Source organism: Takifugu rubripes, chromosome 22, assembly GCF_901000725.2.
Source record: "Takifugu rubripes chromosome 22, fTakRub1.2, whole genome shotgun sequence".
Taxonomy (NCBI): Eukaryota; Metazoa; Chordata; class Actinopteri; order Tetraodontiformes; family Tetraodontidae; genus Takifugu; species Takifugu rubripes.
The window spans coordinates 15,270,279-15,286,549 of NC_042306.1; the positions used below are offsets into that span (position 1 = coordinate 15,270,279).

At 55.6% G+C, this 16,271-nt stretch overlaps 3 protein-coding genes across 7 annotated transcripts; 2 read left to right on the plus strand and 1 right to left on the minus strand.

The window, feature by feature from the left end:
* Window positions 1-513: 513 nt before the first annotated feature.
* dnaaf11 (dynein axonemal assembly factor 11) lies at window positions 514-10,187 on the minus strand. Of its 2 annotated transcripts, none has more exons than XM_029830919.1 (12): window positions 9,843-10,187; window positions 9,151-9,318; window positions 8,977-9,054; window positions 8,604-8,776; window positions 8,336-8,502; window positions 8,062-8,193; window positions 6,143-6,220; window positions 5,308-5,373; window positions 5,176-5,240; window positions 4,496-4,591; window positions 4,297-4,373; window positions 514-1,112 (listed from the first exon to the last, which is right to left on the minus strand). In XM_029830919.1, exons 1-12 carry the CDS (start codon window positions 9,850-9,852, stop codon window positions 963-965), a joined length of 1,260 nt encoding a protein of 419 aa, XP_029686779.1. In that variant the 5' UTR covers window positions 9,853-10,187; the 3' UTR covers window positions 514-962. The 2 variants fall into 2 exon arrangements, with proteins under 2 accessions (XP_029686779.1, XP_029686778.1); XM_029830918.1 differs by having other exon boundaries at window positions 5,171-5,240.
* Window positions 10,188-10,388: 201 nt separating this feature from the next.
* Window positions 10,389-12,730, plus strand: LOC101061696 (zinc finger protein 316-like). The gene is made up of 5 exons (XM_029830946.1): window positions 10,389-11,090; window positions 11,162-11,256; window positions 11,339-11,441; window positions 11,508-12,190; window positions 12,401-12,730. Exons 1-4 carry the CDS (start codon window positions 10,871-10,873, stop codon window positions 12,125-12,127), a joined length of 1,038 nt encoding a protein of 345 aa, XP_029686806.1. The 5' UTR covers window positions 10,389-10,870; the 3' UTR covers window positions 12,128-12,190; window positions 12,401-12,730.
* A 229-nt stretch (window positions 12,731-12,959) lies between these two features.
* On the plus strand, window positions 12,960-16,070 carry LOC105418283 (zinc finger protein 281-like). 4 transcript variants are annotated; one of them, XM_029830911.1, is made up of 5 exons: window positions 12,961-13,376; window positions 13,434-13,496; window positions 13,545-13,561; window positions 14,270-14,336; window positions 14,525-16,070. In XM_029830911.1, the coding sequence occupies exons 1-5, from the start codon at window positions 13,100-13,102 to the stop codon at window positions 15,364-15,366; spliced, it is 1,266 nt and encodes a 421-aa protein (XP_029686771.1). In that variant the 5' UTR covers window positions 12,961-13,099; the 3' UTR covers window positions 15,367-16,070. The 4 variants fall into 4 exon arrangements, with proteins under 4 accessions (XP_029686769.1, XP_029686771.1, XP_029686770.1 ...); XM_029830909.1 differs by having other exon boundaries at window positions 12,960-13,496; XM_029830910.1 differs by having other exon boundaries at window positions 12,961-13,436; window positions 13,527-13,561.
* Window positions 16,071-16,271: the final 201 nt, after the last annotated feature.

Genomic DNA, 16,271 nt, shown 5'->3' on the forward strand with positions numbered 1-16,271 from the left:
AAGGTAGAAGGACGCTCAGAGGCTCCTGTGAGGAGAGGACAGGAGCCTCAGCGTGGAGGTCCTGAGACCTGCTGTTACTGCTCATACTGGCTGGTGGAGGAAACGTTCCTGGCTGGAGCTCCACTCAGGAGGTTTCACCTCCCCCAGGGTGGTGAGCCCAAAGGTCAGAGGTCACCATTTACGTCCTGAAGATCCAGGACGCAGCAGCCGTGGTGGCCTTTGAGCCCCCAGGTGTGCTGCAGCAGCAGTTATTGATCTGAGGAGGTCACCTGAGAAGGTGAGCAGCCGTAACCATGTTCTTCTACAGCTCTGTGGTCAGAGCAACACAGAACCAGGTGAGGTGAGGGTCCAGAGCAGCAGCAGGTCCTGACACGTTCAGTCAGGTAACGGAGAGGTGGAACCTTCTCCACACGTGTGCTTCTGTGTGAGGGTGGAGGAACATTTCTACACAGGCTCCAAGAACCCGCTGAGACACCTGGAGAACATCTGCTTTACATGAACATCAAACCTGAGTTTTCCTGAAAACGTTGAGTTTTTAATCAGAATTGAATGTGGAACACGTGGAGACAGTGAGAGAAGATGGAAGCAGACGTTCAGCAAAGCCTCTGGACACCGATGCCCTCAGAGGAACCACGTTTCTGCTGAACCTGCAGATAAATCTGGCTTCTGACATCGTTTAAGACCCTGGACGTCCGTCCCTGGATGAGACCAGCAGTTAAATATAGAAGCTGAGACGCAGCCGTGACCTTTCAGCCGCCGGGTCCAGTGAGCAGAAGCCTCCTGATCAAAGTCTGGGTCAGAACCAGCAGCTTTTCTGAAGGACAGTTTGAGCGTCCTGAACGTTGAGCCGGTCTGGTCTCCTGTGGCGTGCACGTGTGCGTGCACGTGTGGTTCCACACACTCATCTGGGCGTCCGAGGCCTTTACATCAGTGGGGGGACGTCCGGGTCATCCACAAACCCTTCACCTGGGATGGAGGTACGGCTGGTGGGCGGAGCCAGCCGGCACATTTCCAGAGGGCCCTCCGGGGTCTCCCGAGGCACGATGGCGCCGAGGTCCAGCACGCGGTGGCTCCTGGGGTCCACCTCCAGCCTCTCTGCACCTGGGCGGGTCCTGAGGATTTAAAGGAGCAGAGGTTCAGGTGTGTGGTGATGTTCAGGTGTGTGGTGATGTTCAGGTGTGTCGTGATGTTCAGGTGTGTCACGTGATGTTCAGGTGTGTCGTGAGGTTCAGGTGTGTCACGTGATGTTCAGGTGTGTCATGTGGTGTTCAGGTGTGTCATGTGGTGTTCAGGTGTGTCATGTGGTGTTCAGGTGTGTCACGTGATGTTCAGGTGTGTCACGTGGTGTTCAGGTGTGTCATGTGGTGTTCAGGTGTGTCATGTGGTGTTCAGGTGTGTCATGTGGTGTTCAGGTGTGTCACGTGATGTTAAGGTGTGTCACGTGATGTTCAGGTGTGTCGTGAGGTTCAGGTGTGTCGTGAGGTTCAGGTGTGTCGTGATGTTCAGGTGTGTCATGTGAGGTTCAGGTGTGTCATGTGATGTTCAGGTGTGTCACGTGATGTTCAGGTGTGTCATGTGACCAACCACAACAACAATCGCCCCCCGCGGTTACATGAGCTCCATGTTGCAGCTCTGCTGGGATGGATGCTGGGACGGGGGCAGATCCAGTGATCAGAACCTTCCTTCAAGCCCAGCTGGCTGAGACCCTCCTCACCGTCACGTCCACCTGAGGAGGTGAGGTAGCGCCTCCTCAGGTGGACGTGACGGGAGGAGCAGCACAGCCAGTCTGGAGCAGAGGCAATAGCAATAAGCTCCAGGCAGCAGATTAATAAGGGTCTGGGGGGGGGGGGGCAGTAGTTCTGCTCCAACGTGCAGCAGCAGCAGCAGCAGCTCTTCATTACTCTGCACATTCTGCTGTTTACTCAGAGCGTCCGGCTGCCAGAGGACACAGAACATCCTGTCTGGTCCACACACAACAGAACCAGAACCTCCCACAGAGGAGAACACACCAAGAACCAGGGTTATTTTATTAACCAGCTCTGGTCCCACAGGCCTAAAAGCTTCACTCTGCATGTCCAACCTCGACCAAACCAAACAGCTGGGGTTTGGACTGGTTTCTGACTGGTTAGTGGCTGGTTCCTGGCTGGTTTCTGACTGGTTTCTGACTGGTTTCTGACTGGTTTGTGGCTGGTTTCTGACTGGTTTCTGACTGGTTCCTGGCTGGTTATTGCTGGTTTCTGACTGGTTTGTGGCTGGTTTCTGACTGGTTCCTGGCTGGTTATTGCTGGTTTCTGGCTGGTTTCCGGCTGGTTATTGCTGGTTTCTGGCTGGTTACTGACTGGTTATTGCTGGTTTCTGGCTGGTTCCTGGCTGGGCCAGGCTTCAGTGAGGGGCCGTTATCAGCACCAGTAACCAGATCAGCAGGTTCTGCTCAGCGTCTGGAGCCACTGATCCACTCTGGATCGGCCTGAGAGGGCACAGGATCCACATCCAGATAAGCAGCAGATAAACCCAGACCATGAGCTCATGTTCTGCAGTCAGTCATCCCATAATAGTCGTGGTGTTCTGCTTCTCTGGGAATCCCAACAGCTTCCAAGGAGCTTTCCAATCTTCTGGTTCCGTCTGTGACTGTAGAAACATCTCCTGTGGTGTTTGAGCTGAGCCTGGTGGGCTAATGTGTGCTAACGCTGGGCGCTAACAGGAAGTGGCGGCCCCAACATTTGGTTTTCCTTCACTGAGCAATAATCCCAAGCACGTTTCTCCTCAGACGTTTCTGATGAGTCTGAAAGAGTCAAACATCATGAACGACATCACTGAATTAGAGACTAATAATTAAAGCGAGACGCAAGAGTCGCTAAATTTATCTGCAGGTGGTAACGGGCGGCTAAAGCTAATGGTCAGCAATTCTCTGTAGATGGATGGACTCATTAGCTCAGGGCTCCTCGGCTAATGTCCTTAAATCCAAGATGGCTGCTTGTAATGGGCCTGAGCAGCACCAGCCCCCCCGGTCGTTATATCTCACAGGTAATGAGGACCTTCTTATCATCACACTGGCAACGAGCCCCCAGGAGAGCTGCCAGACTGATAAAGTCATCAGTTTTAGAGTTTTCAGAGGTCAGGGGGGCGCTTGGTATCCAGCACCGCTAACAGAGCTGCTCGTTAGGCTCATTAGGATCCAGCTCCAGTGGAGGCTGGATGATGGTTGCAGGGCCACTTTTACCTCTAACTGACCCTAAAACACAACAACTCACTGTCTAAACTTTCAAGAGAAGAGAAATGCTGCTAATCTGGGGCACAATGAGGAAATGGTTGCTATGGGAGATGAGGAGGAGGTAAACAGGAAGATTCACTCCGAATCCTGATGGTTTGGGTCCTCACACAGGAACATTCTTCCCACGTTACAAAAAAGCTTTTTCAAAGTTTGTGTTGTTATTTACTTTTGGTCAGTTTTTTGTAATAAGTCATTGGGGCGGGGTCTATCCCAGCAGTTGTCATGGGGGCGGGGTCTATCCCAGCAGTTGTCATGGGGGCGGGGTCTATCCCAGCAGTTGTCATGGGGGTGGGGTCTATCCCAGCAGTTGGTGTCATGGGGGCGGGGTCTATCCCAGCAGTTGACGTCATGGGGGCGGGGTCTATCCCAGCAGTCAGAGGGAGGAGCCTACCTGGACAGGTGACGAACCCACCACACACACACACACACACACGCTCTTGTTTACCTCCCTTGGACGCTGCTGCAGACACCAGGAAGGAAACTCCACCAGAACCTGCAGCTGACTAGTTTGATCTCTGGTTTTCCTCCACTCTACTGGATCACCTCTCATCCTTGAAATCTACTGGATCTCTCTATTCCAGCCTGGATCTTAGATCTTGATTCATCATTATTGATCTGAAGCCAGTTATGGCCGTCGGGTCCATCAGAGCCAGAAGCTGAGTGAAGCTGCCATGCTGCCAGGGGTCAAAGGTCATTCCCACTCGTGAACGGCACCCCCCCCCCCAAGCACAGACGTGGGTGTGTGTGTGTGTGTGTGGGGGGGCGGGGGGGGTAACAGCTTCCCTCTGTGGGGCCTTGATGGGGCCGTGTGAAGGACAAGTGGGGGCCGGGTGATAAAACGGTGATGACATTAGCAGGAGAGCGCCGCTCTGGGCCGGGACCAGATGGACCAGAGGCTTAATGGACCCGTGAGGTCAGCAGGTTCAGCTGCTGAGCACACAGAACCCAAATGGAGCTGGCCCAGAGACGTGGACCCTGGTTCCTCTCTGTTATTAGCATTAGCAACAGCTAACCACTGTTTTTACCTTTGCTGGTCCTGGCTGGAGCTCCTCTGAGGGACCGGAGCGCTGGCTGGACGCCTGGTCCTCAATGTGTCTCCAGCCTGGAAGACAGAGGTGAAGCGTTCTAGGCCCGTGACATCGCCCCCTACGGGCGGTTCAGGAGACGCCCTCCTCCTGACGCCACCTGTCCCGTCTCTGCAGGGTCACCGGGGCCTGGACCTACCCTGGACATGGTGAGGAGCAGGTGTCCTGTTGTCTGGGACCTGTGAGCGACCGAGCTGTCGGGCTTCACCTCTGCCGGCAGGACCACCTGGAATATCTACAGGTGTGCAGCAGGATTAATCTGAGGCTGCAGCACAGACGTCCTGCATCTGGACGGCTGCGGCACAGACGTCCTGCACCGGGACATCTGCACCACAGACGTCCTGCACCTGGACGGCTGCACCACAGACGTCCTGCACCTGGACGGCTGCACCACAGACGTCCTGCATCGGGACGGCTGCACCACAGACGTCCTGCACCGGGACGGCTGCACCACAGACGTCCTGCACCGGGACGGCTGCAGCACAGACGTCCTGCACCGGGACGGCTGCACCACAGACGTCCTGCACCGGGACGGCTGCAGCACAGACGTCCTGCATCTGGACGGCTGCACCACAGACGTCCTGCATCTGGACGGCTGCACCACAGACGTCCTGCACCGGGACGGCTGCAGCACAGACGTCCTGCACCGGGACGGCTGCACCACAGACGTCCTGCACCGGGACGGCTGCAGCACAGACGTCCTGCATCTGGACGGCTGCAGCACAGACATCCTGCAGCGGGACGGCTGCAGCACAGACGTCCTGCTGCAGCAGCCCGAACACAGGTGACCCACAACCCCCCGGTCCTACGGTACCTTTCCTTTGACTGTGACCCGGGCAAACGTTGGCTGGACGTCCACGTCCATCAGGGATGTGTCCATGTGTCTGTGGGGACGCAGAGACAGGAAGTGACACGGGAACCTCGGCTCCTCTGCTGTCATCACACTCTCACCTGTAAACTGCCAGGTCCAAAACTACCGAGTTGGTGTCGTCGTCTTCAGTCAGGCGGAATTCAAGCCTGCAAACACACACACACACACACACACACACACACACACACACACACAGACACAGACACACACACACATACAGACACACACACACCACACACACACACACAGACACAGACACACACACACAGAAGAGACGCAGGTGATTTTCCTTCAGTTGAACAGTTTTTCACCTGTTTCTTTCCTAACCCCGCTGCAGCACATCAAAGCATCCAGGTGTGCTTTGATCTTCTCCCCGGCCCAGTTGTGTTCTGCCCTCAACAGATGATGAAGGATCACCTGACCTCATCATGTCCTCCCCTCATGTTCCAAATGAAATCAGTCAGGATTTAAGGCCTCGGCTCTGTGGCCTTCACCTGGACATAAACCTGGGGGGGGGGCAGGAGGGAAGGGGGGCAGGAGGGGGGGGGGGGGGGCAGGAGAGGGGGGGGGGCAGGAGGGGGGGGGCAGGAGAGAGGACAGGAGAGAGGGGGGGCAGGAGAGGGGGGGGGGCAGGAGAGAGGGGGGGCAGGAGGGAAGGGGGGCAGGAGGGGGGGGGGGCAGGGGGCAGGAAGGGGGGGGGGGCAGGAGAGGGGGGCGGCAGGAGCAGCCCCCACAGACCTGCACCAACAAATCACTAAGTGAAGGCTGCAGGAGGATGTGGAGGCCCAGAGATGGGGAACATGGAGAACCACACCAGGAACTGAACCAGGAACTGAACCAGGAACTGAACCAGGAACTGAACCAGGAACTAACCCAAACTCCATCACAATCCAACATCTGAACTTGTTTAATTACTTCGGCTCGTTGATGTTCAGGGGTCGACCTTCTGCAGTGACCAGTGTCCTGGGAGCCTTCGGCTTCTTCCCTTTGTTCCTGCAGAGACACAGAGAAGCAGTCTGCATGAGTGTGTGTGTGTGTGTGTGTGTGTGTGAGCATGAGTGTGTGTGTGTGTGTGAGCATGTGTGTGTGTGTGTGTGTGTGAGCATGAGTGTGTGTGTGTGTGTGAGCATGAGTGTGTGTGTGTGTGAGCATGAGTGTGTGTGTGTGTGTGAGCATGAGTGTGTGTGTGAGCGTGTGTGTGTGTGAGCATGAGTGTGTGTGAGCATGAGTGTGTGTGTGTGAGCATGAGTGTGTGTGTGAGCATGAGTGTGTGTGTGTGAGCATGAGTGTGTGTGTGTGAGCGTGTGTGTGTGTGTGTGAACATGAGTGTGTGTGTGAGCATGAGCGTGTGTGTGTGTGTGTGAGCATGAGTGTGTGTGTGAGCGTGTGTGTGTGTGAGCATGAGTGTGTGTGTGAGCATGAGCGTGTGAGCGTGTGTGTGTGTGAGCGTGTGTGTGTGCGTGAGCGTGTGTGTGTGTGTGTGAGAGACAACAAGAGTTATGAGCTCATTGGGGTGAAGGAGAGAGCTACATCTGCTTCAGGGTTGTTCATAACACACACAGAAGATAAGGTGCTCTCTCTCGCTGTCACACTCCCACACACACGTGTGAACAGCAAAGGAATAAAGGTGAACGCAGATGTTTCCTCTGGTCTGAGGGAGTGGCCCCGAATGCAGATGTGGAGCGAAGCTGTGTGGGCGGAGCCTGTCACATCAGGTGATCACAGCTGGAGCAGCAGCGTCACCTCCACCTCAAGGTCAAAGCTCCACCATTCAGGCCCTAACTCTGTTTTCAGAGGGGGGGTGGCCCTCCACCATCCCTCCACCATCCCTCCATCATCCCTCCATCATCCCTCCACCATCCCTCCATCATCCCTCCATCATCCCTCAACCATCCCTCCATCATCCCTCCACCATCCCTCCATCATCCCTCCACCATCATCCCTCCACCATCCCTCCATCACCATCCCTCCACCATCATCCCTCCACCATCCCTCCACCATCATCCCTCCATCATCATCCCTCCACCATCCCTCCATCACCATCCCTCCACCATCATCCCTCCACCATCCCTCCACCATCATCCCTCCATCATCATCCCTCCACCATCCCTCCATCACCATCCCTCCATCCCTCCACCATCCCTCCATCACCATCCCTCCATCCCTCCACCATCCCTCCATCACCATCCCTCCATCCCTCCACCATCCCTCCACCACCATCCCTCCATCCCTCCCTCCACAGACAGAGCGAGAGAGAGGGAGGGATGGTGGAGGGAGGGAGCAGCACCTCATTAACACCTCTGTTCCAGCCACCTCCGCATCAGCTCTCATTAGAACATTAACTGACCCGAACAACCAGGTGCTGAGTCAGTCCACCACCAGCTGATGCCCCCTGTGGGGGTCCAGAGGACGCAGAGGTTCTGAAGCTTTGTCCCAGCAGAACCTGCAGCCAGAACGTGCTGCTAACGGTTCTGTCCCTCCTGAGCGGAGCAACAAATCAAGCGTCATGATGTCTGATGAAGGCCTCCCTGGGCTGTGAATCACCTGAGCCTCAGCACGTGGTGCATCACTCAGGTGGGGGCTGTGAATCACCTGAGCCATTAACTGTGGAGAGGTGGAACCCCGGTTCCAGCTTCAGAACCTCAGGCTGCTGCAGCAGCTCAGTGAATCACCTGAGTCTTCCTCAGCTCTGCTCCTCATGAGCAGAGCTGAGGAAGACTCAGGTGGACGTCTCTGACGACAGAAGAAGCAGCGCCGCTGTGACGGCGCCACCGTGTGGCCGCCCTGGGGCGGTGCTGCAGGACCGGCCCGCTAACGTTTGGAACGCCACTCACTCCTCCGCCCTCTGTTTCTCCTCCAGGTGACGATGAGCCTCCACACGAGACTCTGGGCTGAACTCGCAGGGTGTGTTCCAGAACCGGTCTTCCAGGCCGGGATCCTCCTCCTGGTTCTCCTGCACCCAGAGCCTGCACACAAGCAGCAGGGGTCAGTCTGGACCCGAGGCTTCGGCCCCCCCGGAGCACCTGCGGGCAGCTCCTGCTCTGAAGGGCTGGTTCTGGTCCAGAGTCCGTCAGTAAGAACTCACAACTGAACAGGAAGTACACTCACGGCGTGCTGGTGACCCCCCTGCTCTCCTTGATGTGTGCTTCCTGTCTTTCACGTTGCCTCCTCCTCACATGTTCCTCCTCCTGCTCCTGGAGCCCCCCCTTTAGCTCCTCCATCCTCTGACAGGCTCGGATCCGCTCGGACCGGCTGATCTTTGCTCCATCCAGCCACTGATGACACACAGTCAGTCAGAACTTCTCCAGGTGGAGGCGTCCAGGAGACCAGCTCCTCACCTGAAGGTCGACTTCCAGGCCTCCTGCTCTGGACTCACCTTCAGCTGGGGGAGGGTCACCACCACGTACTCCCTGTAGCCCTGGAACTTTGTGCAGGGGTTCCCCACCAGGAACAACTCCGTCAGGTGGGGGTTGTGCTTCAGACGCTCCACGCTGCTCAGGCGACCCACAAAGTTCACCGTCAGATCCAGCTTCTCCAGGCTCTCACAGCCTGGAGACAACAGGACAAGGAGGGATCAACGGAACCTTCTCTGAGCTGTGAAGCCAAGCTAAGACAATGCTAAAGGTTAGCTGATCCTGTCCTAACTGTGAGCATTAGCTCCGCTAGCATAGTGACTGTAGCTTTGATCTTCATCCTGCGGTGCAGACGGAGTCTTCCTCCTGTCCCTGGACAGGGAGCTGCCTACTGACCTTCCAGGTTTTCAATGACCTCAATGTTGTTCAAGGCCAGGTTCAAATACTGCAGCTTCTTCAGGTGACCAAGGTTCTCTGGAAGATCAACAAAGAGGAATCATCTCATGACCTTCCAGATCTCAGCAGGAAGACCCTCCCAGGTGTGGTAGACGTGCTGGGGTCCAGCCTCACCCATCCTGGGGATCAGGTTGTTCTGCAGGTACAGGATCTTCAGGTTCCTGCACCACCGGTCCAGGTGCTCGATCTTCTCAATGTTCTGCTGGTGCAGAGAAACTTCCTCCAAAGAACAGATCTCTTTGTCGTTATGCTCGGCCCGCATGCGGATCATTTCCTCTGTGACTGCAGCGCCGCGTCAACAACAACAACAACAACAACAACAACAGGAGCACAAACTGTTGGGATCTTTACACTCGTGTGGAATGAAACGACATTCAGCAAAACGAAACATTTCCAGTTGACATAAAACACGACATCCTTGTAATAAGTCGAGATAACTAAATATGAGAAATATCACGATTATTAAGACAATTGTGATATTTGATGAAAACATGGCTACAAGTTTTAAGGTTAGCCTCTGGCTAAGCCAAATTAGCGAATTATATCGGTGAAAGTAAAAAAAAATAAGGCAATAACAACACATTTTAACGGTAGGAGTGTTTGGAGTAGTTAGTCAATCATCTTTTCAACATTTTTAACTAAATCTGTCACTTGGTGCTAATACTTGCTGCTATCGCCTGTTAGCTAACACACGTTAGCAAAAATAAATCACAATTCGGCTAAAACGCATAAAAAACGTATGACAGATCTTGTAGAAACGCAGATAATGGAGATTATTGCGGTTACATGTGCGGTTGCGAACTTACTGAAAACCATCTTGTCTCTCAGTGAATTTGGTTTCTATGGAAACCGCCCCCTGCCGATGCGTTTAAGGACCGTAGGAAAATACACCGACAATGGTCTGAAATGCTGCATTCAGGAGCGTCGGCCAAAAGCACTCAACAATGTCGAGAGTTCAGTTTTTATGGAATTTGGTGAATTCGACGGACGTATTTATGCGCAACAGTCTAGCTGTAGTTTGTTTTCTGTCGGTAGTTGTCTGTAGTCGACTGTAGTTACTCGCCAGCAGTGATGTAGGCAGGTGAAACCCAACGTAACACTCAGCTCATTTGACGCATCAAACCCTTTTTGGCGCTTTGATCTTTAGAATTGTGTTTTGATCTGATTTCGGCGTGAAAGGGCGGGAATACGGTTTTCTGGAATCGCCCGTCTGTGGTGACGGTGGCGAATTAGTTGATCTTCTTTCACAAACTTCAATGGAAGCCGAGTTTGGTCCTGCTTGTGGAGCGTCATGTCAACATGCCCAAACCCTTAGAATACCCTCTTTTATTGTGAAAGAGAAGAAGAAGAGGCTTAACGGAAGTTGTTCTCCACACGAGGACTGGGAGGCGGAAGTGACCGCACAGCAGCAACAACAACAACAACAGCGACGCTCGTCATTCTTGGGCTGAACCCGCCGGACCATCGCCCTGCCCGCCGGACCGTCGCCCTGCCCGCCGGACCGTCGCCCTGCCCGCCGGACCGTCGCCCTGCCCGCCGGACCGTCGCTCTGCCCGCCGGACCGTCGCCCTGCCCGCCGGACCGTCGCCCTGCCCGCCGGACCATCGCTCTGCCCGCCGCCGGACCATCGCCCTGCCCGCCGGACCGTCGCCCTGCCCGCCGGACCATCGCCCTGCCCGCCGGACCGTCGCTCTGCCCGCCGGACCGTCGCTCTGCCCGCCGGACCGTCGCCCTGCCCGCCGGACCATCGCCCTGCCCGCCGGACCATCGCCCTGCCCGCCGCCGGGGCTGCTCTCCCCGGACCTGCGGCCTCGTTTACCCGCTTCCCGTCGGGATGACGCGCTTCGCGGCGTTTCGGTCTCAGCTGACGTCCATCATGGAGGCGCTGAGCCGAGCGGCCGTGGCGGAGATCTGCGAGCTGCTGGACGACAGCTGCGCCGTGTTGCAGCTGGAGATCCGCCGCAGCCACGCAGAGAACCAGGCGCTGCGGAGGAAGCTGGAGCTCATGCAGGACTTGGTGGCCCGGGGACACCGGGACGGCGGCCCGGGTGAAGGTGAGGCGGAGTTGTGCTTTCAGCCTGCAGCCCCCCCCAGTCTGGTCTGAGACGTGACGTTTTTCACCCAGATTGCAGCGCTTCCTCTGGAGCCCCGCAGCCCAAAAGTAACCTCAGGAGAAACGGACGCGTGCGGGTGTCGACAGCGCCGCCTGCAGGCGAAGATGTGAGCGATGAAGGAGCTGTTGCGCCTGGTGTTCCACCGCGTTCCAGAACTTCTGGCTCATCCGGTTCTGTCTGCTCCTCAGGATTCACCTGCGGGTGGTGCGGAAGCGGCTGGTGATCAGGATGGGATGGAGGAGAGAAGCATAAAGACAGAAGACGACGACAAGCTGCTCACCAGAGAAGAAGGTAAGACAGAACCTTCAGGGGCCTCCTGCCTGGTTGATGTTGATCTGAGTTCTGCTGGTTCTGAAGGAGCAGAACCGCACTTCCTGGTTGGTGACGACCCAAAGGGAGGAGCCTCCAGGATGAGGACGAGCCCTGGCGTGGACACGGCGCCATGGGAGCCGAGCGCCCTTCAGCATCGGTCCACCGGTGCTCCGGGTTCCCCCACACGTGCGCTCCTGGGGGTTCTGGGACGAGGCCCGTCTCAGGAGAGGCGAGGTGCGTCTGTGACCGGCGCCCAGCGCTCCGACCCAGACGTGGAGCCGAGCTCCGCCTGGACCGCGCCGGCCCCGCCGGGCGCTCCCGGCTCCCGTCTGCCGGCGCTGGGCCCGGGCGGCTCCTGGGCCGGTCCTCTGGACCAGAACCAGCACTGCAGGGACCGGCGCTTCGTCTGCAGCTGCTGCAGGAAAGGCTTCACGTCGTCCCGGAGCCTGGAGACGCACATGCGCGTGCACACGGGCGAGCGCCCGTACAGCTGCCCCCAGTGTGGCAAACGCTTCACGCAGTCGGGGCACCTGAAGACGCACCAGAGCGTCCACACGGGCGAGCGGCCCTTCGCCTGCCAGCACTGCGGGAAGAGGTTCGCTGGGCGGCAGAACCTGAGGATCCATCAGCAGAAGCACCACCCAGCGGAGCGGGGCGGGGCCTAACCACCCAGCAGAGCGGGGCGGAGCCTAACCACCACCACCCAGCGGAGCGGGGCGGAGCCTAACCACCCAGCAGAGCGGGGCGGAGCCTAACCACCACCACCCAGCGGAGCGGGGCGGAGCCTAACCACCCAGCAGAGCGGGGCGGAGCCTAACCACCACCACCCAGTGGGGCGGAGCCTAACCACCAACAACCAGCGGGGCGGAGCCTAACCACCAACAACCAGCAGAGCGGGGCGGAGCCTAACCACCCAGCAGAGCGGGGCGGAGCCTAACCACCACCACCCAGCGGAGCGGGGCGGAGCCTAACCACCACCACCCAGCAGAGTGGGGCGGAGCCTAACCACCACCTGTCACCCAGCAGAATGAACTAGCTGCAAATGTTGACTTTCATAATTACAGCTGTGGAAAATTTAGATTTTTAATCCGTGTTTTTGTGAGTTTTGTGATCTTTTTCTCTCCTCTGAGCGCAGCAGTAACAAAAAACCTTCACGTTTGTCAGAATTACCAGAGATTTAGAAACCACTATTTAACACCAGTAAAAAATGAGTTTTCTGTTGATGAGGAGAAAAACATGTAATAAAGATCATTCGTGAGGAGACAATACGGCGCCAAAAGGATGAATTATTTCCACACGTTAGTTTTAAACTAAACTAAAAACTAATTTGATGGTGAAACATCCCGCCATCATTTTCGTTTCGAGGTTTCAAACCTTCTGGAGAACAAGTGAAGCTACAGAAAATGATCATTTGTTTCAAAAATGATCAATATTTTGCCGGAAATGCCTTCATACACTCCGCGTTCGATGCTCTTATTTTGAAGGCAGCCGCTTTTATGGCGCAGGCAGGAAAACGGATATCCGGCTTTTCTTCTGACCGCCGTAAAACGCCTGAATCGCGAACATCTCGATCCGTCAGCGACGTCAGGACTCGGCCTTGGTCGGTGTCGGTTCTGGTTGTGGTGGTGGTTCTGGACATGGCCGCGCTGAGCAGCAGGGCTCTGCAGGAGCAGCTGTCCGCCATCATGGGCGCGCTGACCAAAGCGGTGGTGGCGGAGATCTGCGAGCTGGTGGACGAAGGTTACGCGCTGCTGCAAATGGAGATCAGCAGGAGCCGCAAGGAGAACCAGGACCTGAAGAACAAGCTGCACCTCATCGAGTCCATAGTGGTCCGGGGAGGCAGCGGGGCTGGAGGGCCGGTGGCGCCCGGCGAGGAGCCGGACACCGACCACGGGGGTGGAGGAGGTCCTGGAGGTGCTGGAACAGGTGCTGGAGGAGCAGGAGGTCCTGGAGCAGGTCCTGGAGGAGCAGGAGGTGCTGGAGCAGGTGCTGGAGGAGCAGGAGGTGCTGGAGCAGGTCCTGGAGGAGCAGGAGGTGCTGGAGCAGGTCCTGGAGGAGCAGGAGGTGCTGGAGGAGCAGGAGGTGGAGGAGTGGGGGAGGTAGGCAGAGCCTTTATCGTGCTGGTTTCTCAGTAACTTCTGATAAAACAGCAATTTTAGAACATCCTTTTTAATCATGACGTTTGTGTGTAAATAGTGAATTTTAAACCTTTAATTACACCTTTTCTCCGACATTTAGTGTGATGAGGGAAGGTTCCCAGTGTCCTCCTGAGCTTCATTGAACTCTGAATCTAAAGAGGTGTTGTAACCATGTAATAACATTCGGATTCCTCCTTTCAGTTTCTCCTGACATCGACCGTCTAGTAATAACAGGACGCTGCTGGTCGGGTCCACGTGTCTTCGGCCCTAAACTGCTGCGGCGGCACCAGGAAGATAAATAATAACAGAATATAAATAATAAGAGAATATAAATAATGAGAGAATATAAATAATAAGAGAATATAAATAATGAGAGAATATAAATAATGAGAGAATATAAATGAGAGAATATAAATAATGAGAGAATATAAATAATGAGAGAATTCTAAGAGCAGATTAAAGTGCAGGTTTGTGGCCAAAAACAGGGATTACTTATTTGACCTGTTTGGTTCCAGGTGATCCGGTTGACGTGATCAATCGACACATTTGGTCTCATTTACTCTTGAGGAGGTTCTAATTGCCTGAATTAGCGTTTGTGTTACGTCGTATGTTATAACGCGTTTATTACACCGTCTCTTACTCAAGTGTGATGTTGGATTTCTGTCTCAGTTTCAGCTTCCTGAGGTGGTTTTGATCAAAGATGAGGACTCGGACACCGAAGGTTCTGTTGGGGAAGGTGAGTAGAACCCTTGACGAGCTGGTTTGAGACTCACCTGATCCGGTGATCCAGTGATCTGGTGATCCAGTGGTCCGGTGATCCGGTGATCCGGTGGTCTGGGCGGCTTCAGCACGTCCCTGTCCAGGATGATTAAACGCTCTCGGAGCATCCAGATGTTGTTTAACCTGGAGCATCTTGTCGTTCAGACGGAGCGAAGCCCAGCGAAGGAGGGGCGGCTGCTTCCTGTCGGCCGCTTCCTGTCAACCAGCGCGCCAGGAGACGCAGGACAGGAAGTCCTGAGGGGGACGGCAGGTCCGTCCTGGACCAGCCGTCCCTGAAAGTGTGCAGAGTGGCACCAGGGCCGCAGATGAGGAGCACATCTGGGTTCGTGCTGGACGCCCCTGGCGGTGACGCCGGGCTCTCCGGCCACTGTGCTGTTGGGGACGAGCCTACCGGGTCGGTCGGCTCCCACGGTGCCTCCGATGTTCAGCTGGTCCACCAGGAGTACCAGCAGCTGTCATATTTTGGTGACGCTGCTCTGATGGAGTCCGATCCAAACCGGACAGAACTGGACTTCGGCCTCATGTGGGAGCGGCAGTCCAGAAGTCAGCCGGGCTTCGTTCATTCCTGTCCACACGGAAGCCCCGAGGGCGATGAGCTCAGAACCACAGCGGGTTCCATGTCCACGGACTCTCAGCTGTCTGAAAGCGGCAGTTCTGGGTTCGAGTACGAGAACGTGGCCCCTCCGGGTCACTCCCAGACGGGCGGCGGCGGGCGTGGGCGACGCTTCCTCTGCTCCGTCTGTAACAGGACGTACGCCACGTCTCAGAACCTGGAGGTCCACATGCGGATCCACACGGGCGAGAGGCCCTTCAGCTGCGAGCAGTGCGGCAAGAGGTTCACCCAGTCGGCCCACCTGAAGTCCCACATGAGCATCCACTCGGGCGAGCGGCCGTACCCCTGCAGGGCGTGCTCCCGCAGCTTCATCGTCCGCTACAGCCTGAAGCTGCACATGAAGAAGTGCCACCCCAACGTCCCCAACGAGTGACGCTTCAGCCAACAGCGCCGAACAAGTGCCTCACAAAGTGCTTCTAGGACCCCAGAGAACGGAGGGAGGAACTGTAGTTTGATACTCCATTACGTCATTTCTGCTATTTTTTAACTACAACAGTGACGCTTTGACTTGAATCAGTTGTTTAGATTATTGTGAAATAATCAGACTTTTCTAAATGTTTGATATGGGAGGACAGACAGAGGAGCGTAAATGGACGAGGGGAACCAAATAAAGCTCCTCCACGTGCAGGCGTGTTGCTCAATGACGCCTCGGCGTTTTTAAGGTCCAGCTAGCAGAAGCTAGCTTTGGTCCGAGGCTTCACCTCAGAACATGAATGTTGGAGAAGCAGAGAAAGTTGCTGAGAAAACCCACAAAGGTAAAGGAGAAGGCGACCACGCTGCCGGACCTGCAGCCAAAGCTGATCATCGTCTGAATCAACGTTTGCATGAGAACCTGCTAACGAGCACAGATCAAAGAAATGGGTTCTGTTCAAGGTGCAACATCAGAGGAAATCTTGAAATGTTCCCTGTCACCAAGCCAAGCGTGAACAGCTTCATGTGAGATGATAGTGAAGCACTTAAACCCTCGAGGAGAAGCTGGTGGGTGGGAGCAGGAGGCCGACAGGTTGGTGGGTGGCTTCTCTCCTGGCATTGCTCCCATTTCCCAACTTCCAGTGAGTAAAAATGGGATTCTAAAAAGGTTTGCTGTGTGTTTATTTGATTGAGAACAACGTGTTGATGTTAACTACAAAGATTCAGAGATTCCTGCTGAATGAAAAACGTGCTTCTGCTCAAAAAAGGGTGAAAACTCTGGAATACAGTATCCATCGGCGAGGCCTAATCTATCCACCAGGGGGCGGTGTGGCGCAGCTCAGGTCACTTTAGAGCCACGAAGAAGAA

Bases quoted from the DNA above. Each gene is read 5' to 3' on its own strand.
- dnaaf11 (XM_029830918.1), bottom strand. The intron at 8,194-8,335 runs GTGAGTGTACTT...GCTTGTGTGCAG, and splicing joins AGGGGGGTCACCAGCACGCC to GCTCTGGGTGCAGGAGAACC. The intron at 5,374-6,142 runs GTAATTAAACAA...GTGTGTTTGCAG, and splicing joins CTGAACATCAACGAGCCGAA to GCTTGAATTCCGCCTGACTG.
- LOC101061696 (XM_029830946.1), top strand. From the start codon at position 10,871: ATGACGCGCTTCGCGGCGTTTCGGTCTCAGCTGACGTCCATCATGGAG. The intron at 11,091-11,161 runs GTGAGGCGGAGT...TTTTTCACCCAG, and splicing joins GGACGGCGGCCCGGGTGAAG to ATTGCAGCGCTTCCTCTGGA. The intron at 11,442-11,507 runs GTAAGACAGAAC...CTGGTTCTGAAG, and splicing joins GCTGCTCACCAGAGAAGAAG to GAGCAGAACCGCACTTCCTG.
- LOC105418283 (XM_029830909.1), top strand. From the start codon at position 13,100: ATGGCCGCGCTGAGCAGCAGGGCTCTGCAGGAGCAGCTGTCCGCCATC. The intron at 14,337-14,524 runs GTGAGTAGAACC...CTTGTCGTTCAG, and splicing joins CGAAGGTTCTGTTGGGGAAG to ACGGAGCGAAGCCCAGCGAA.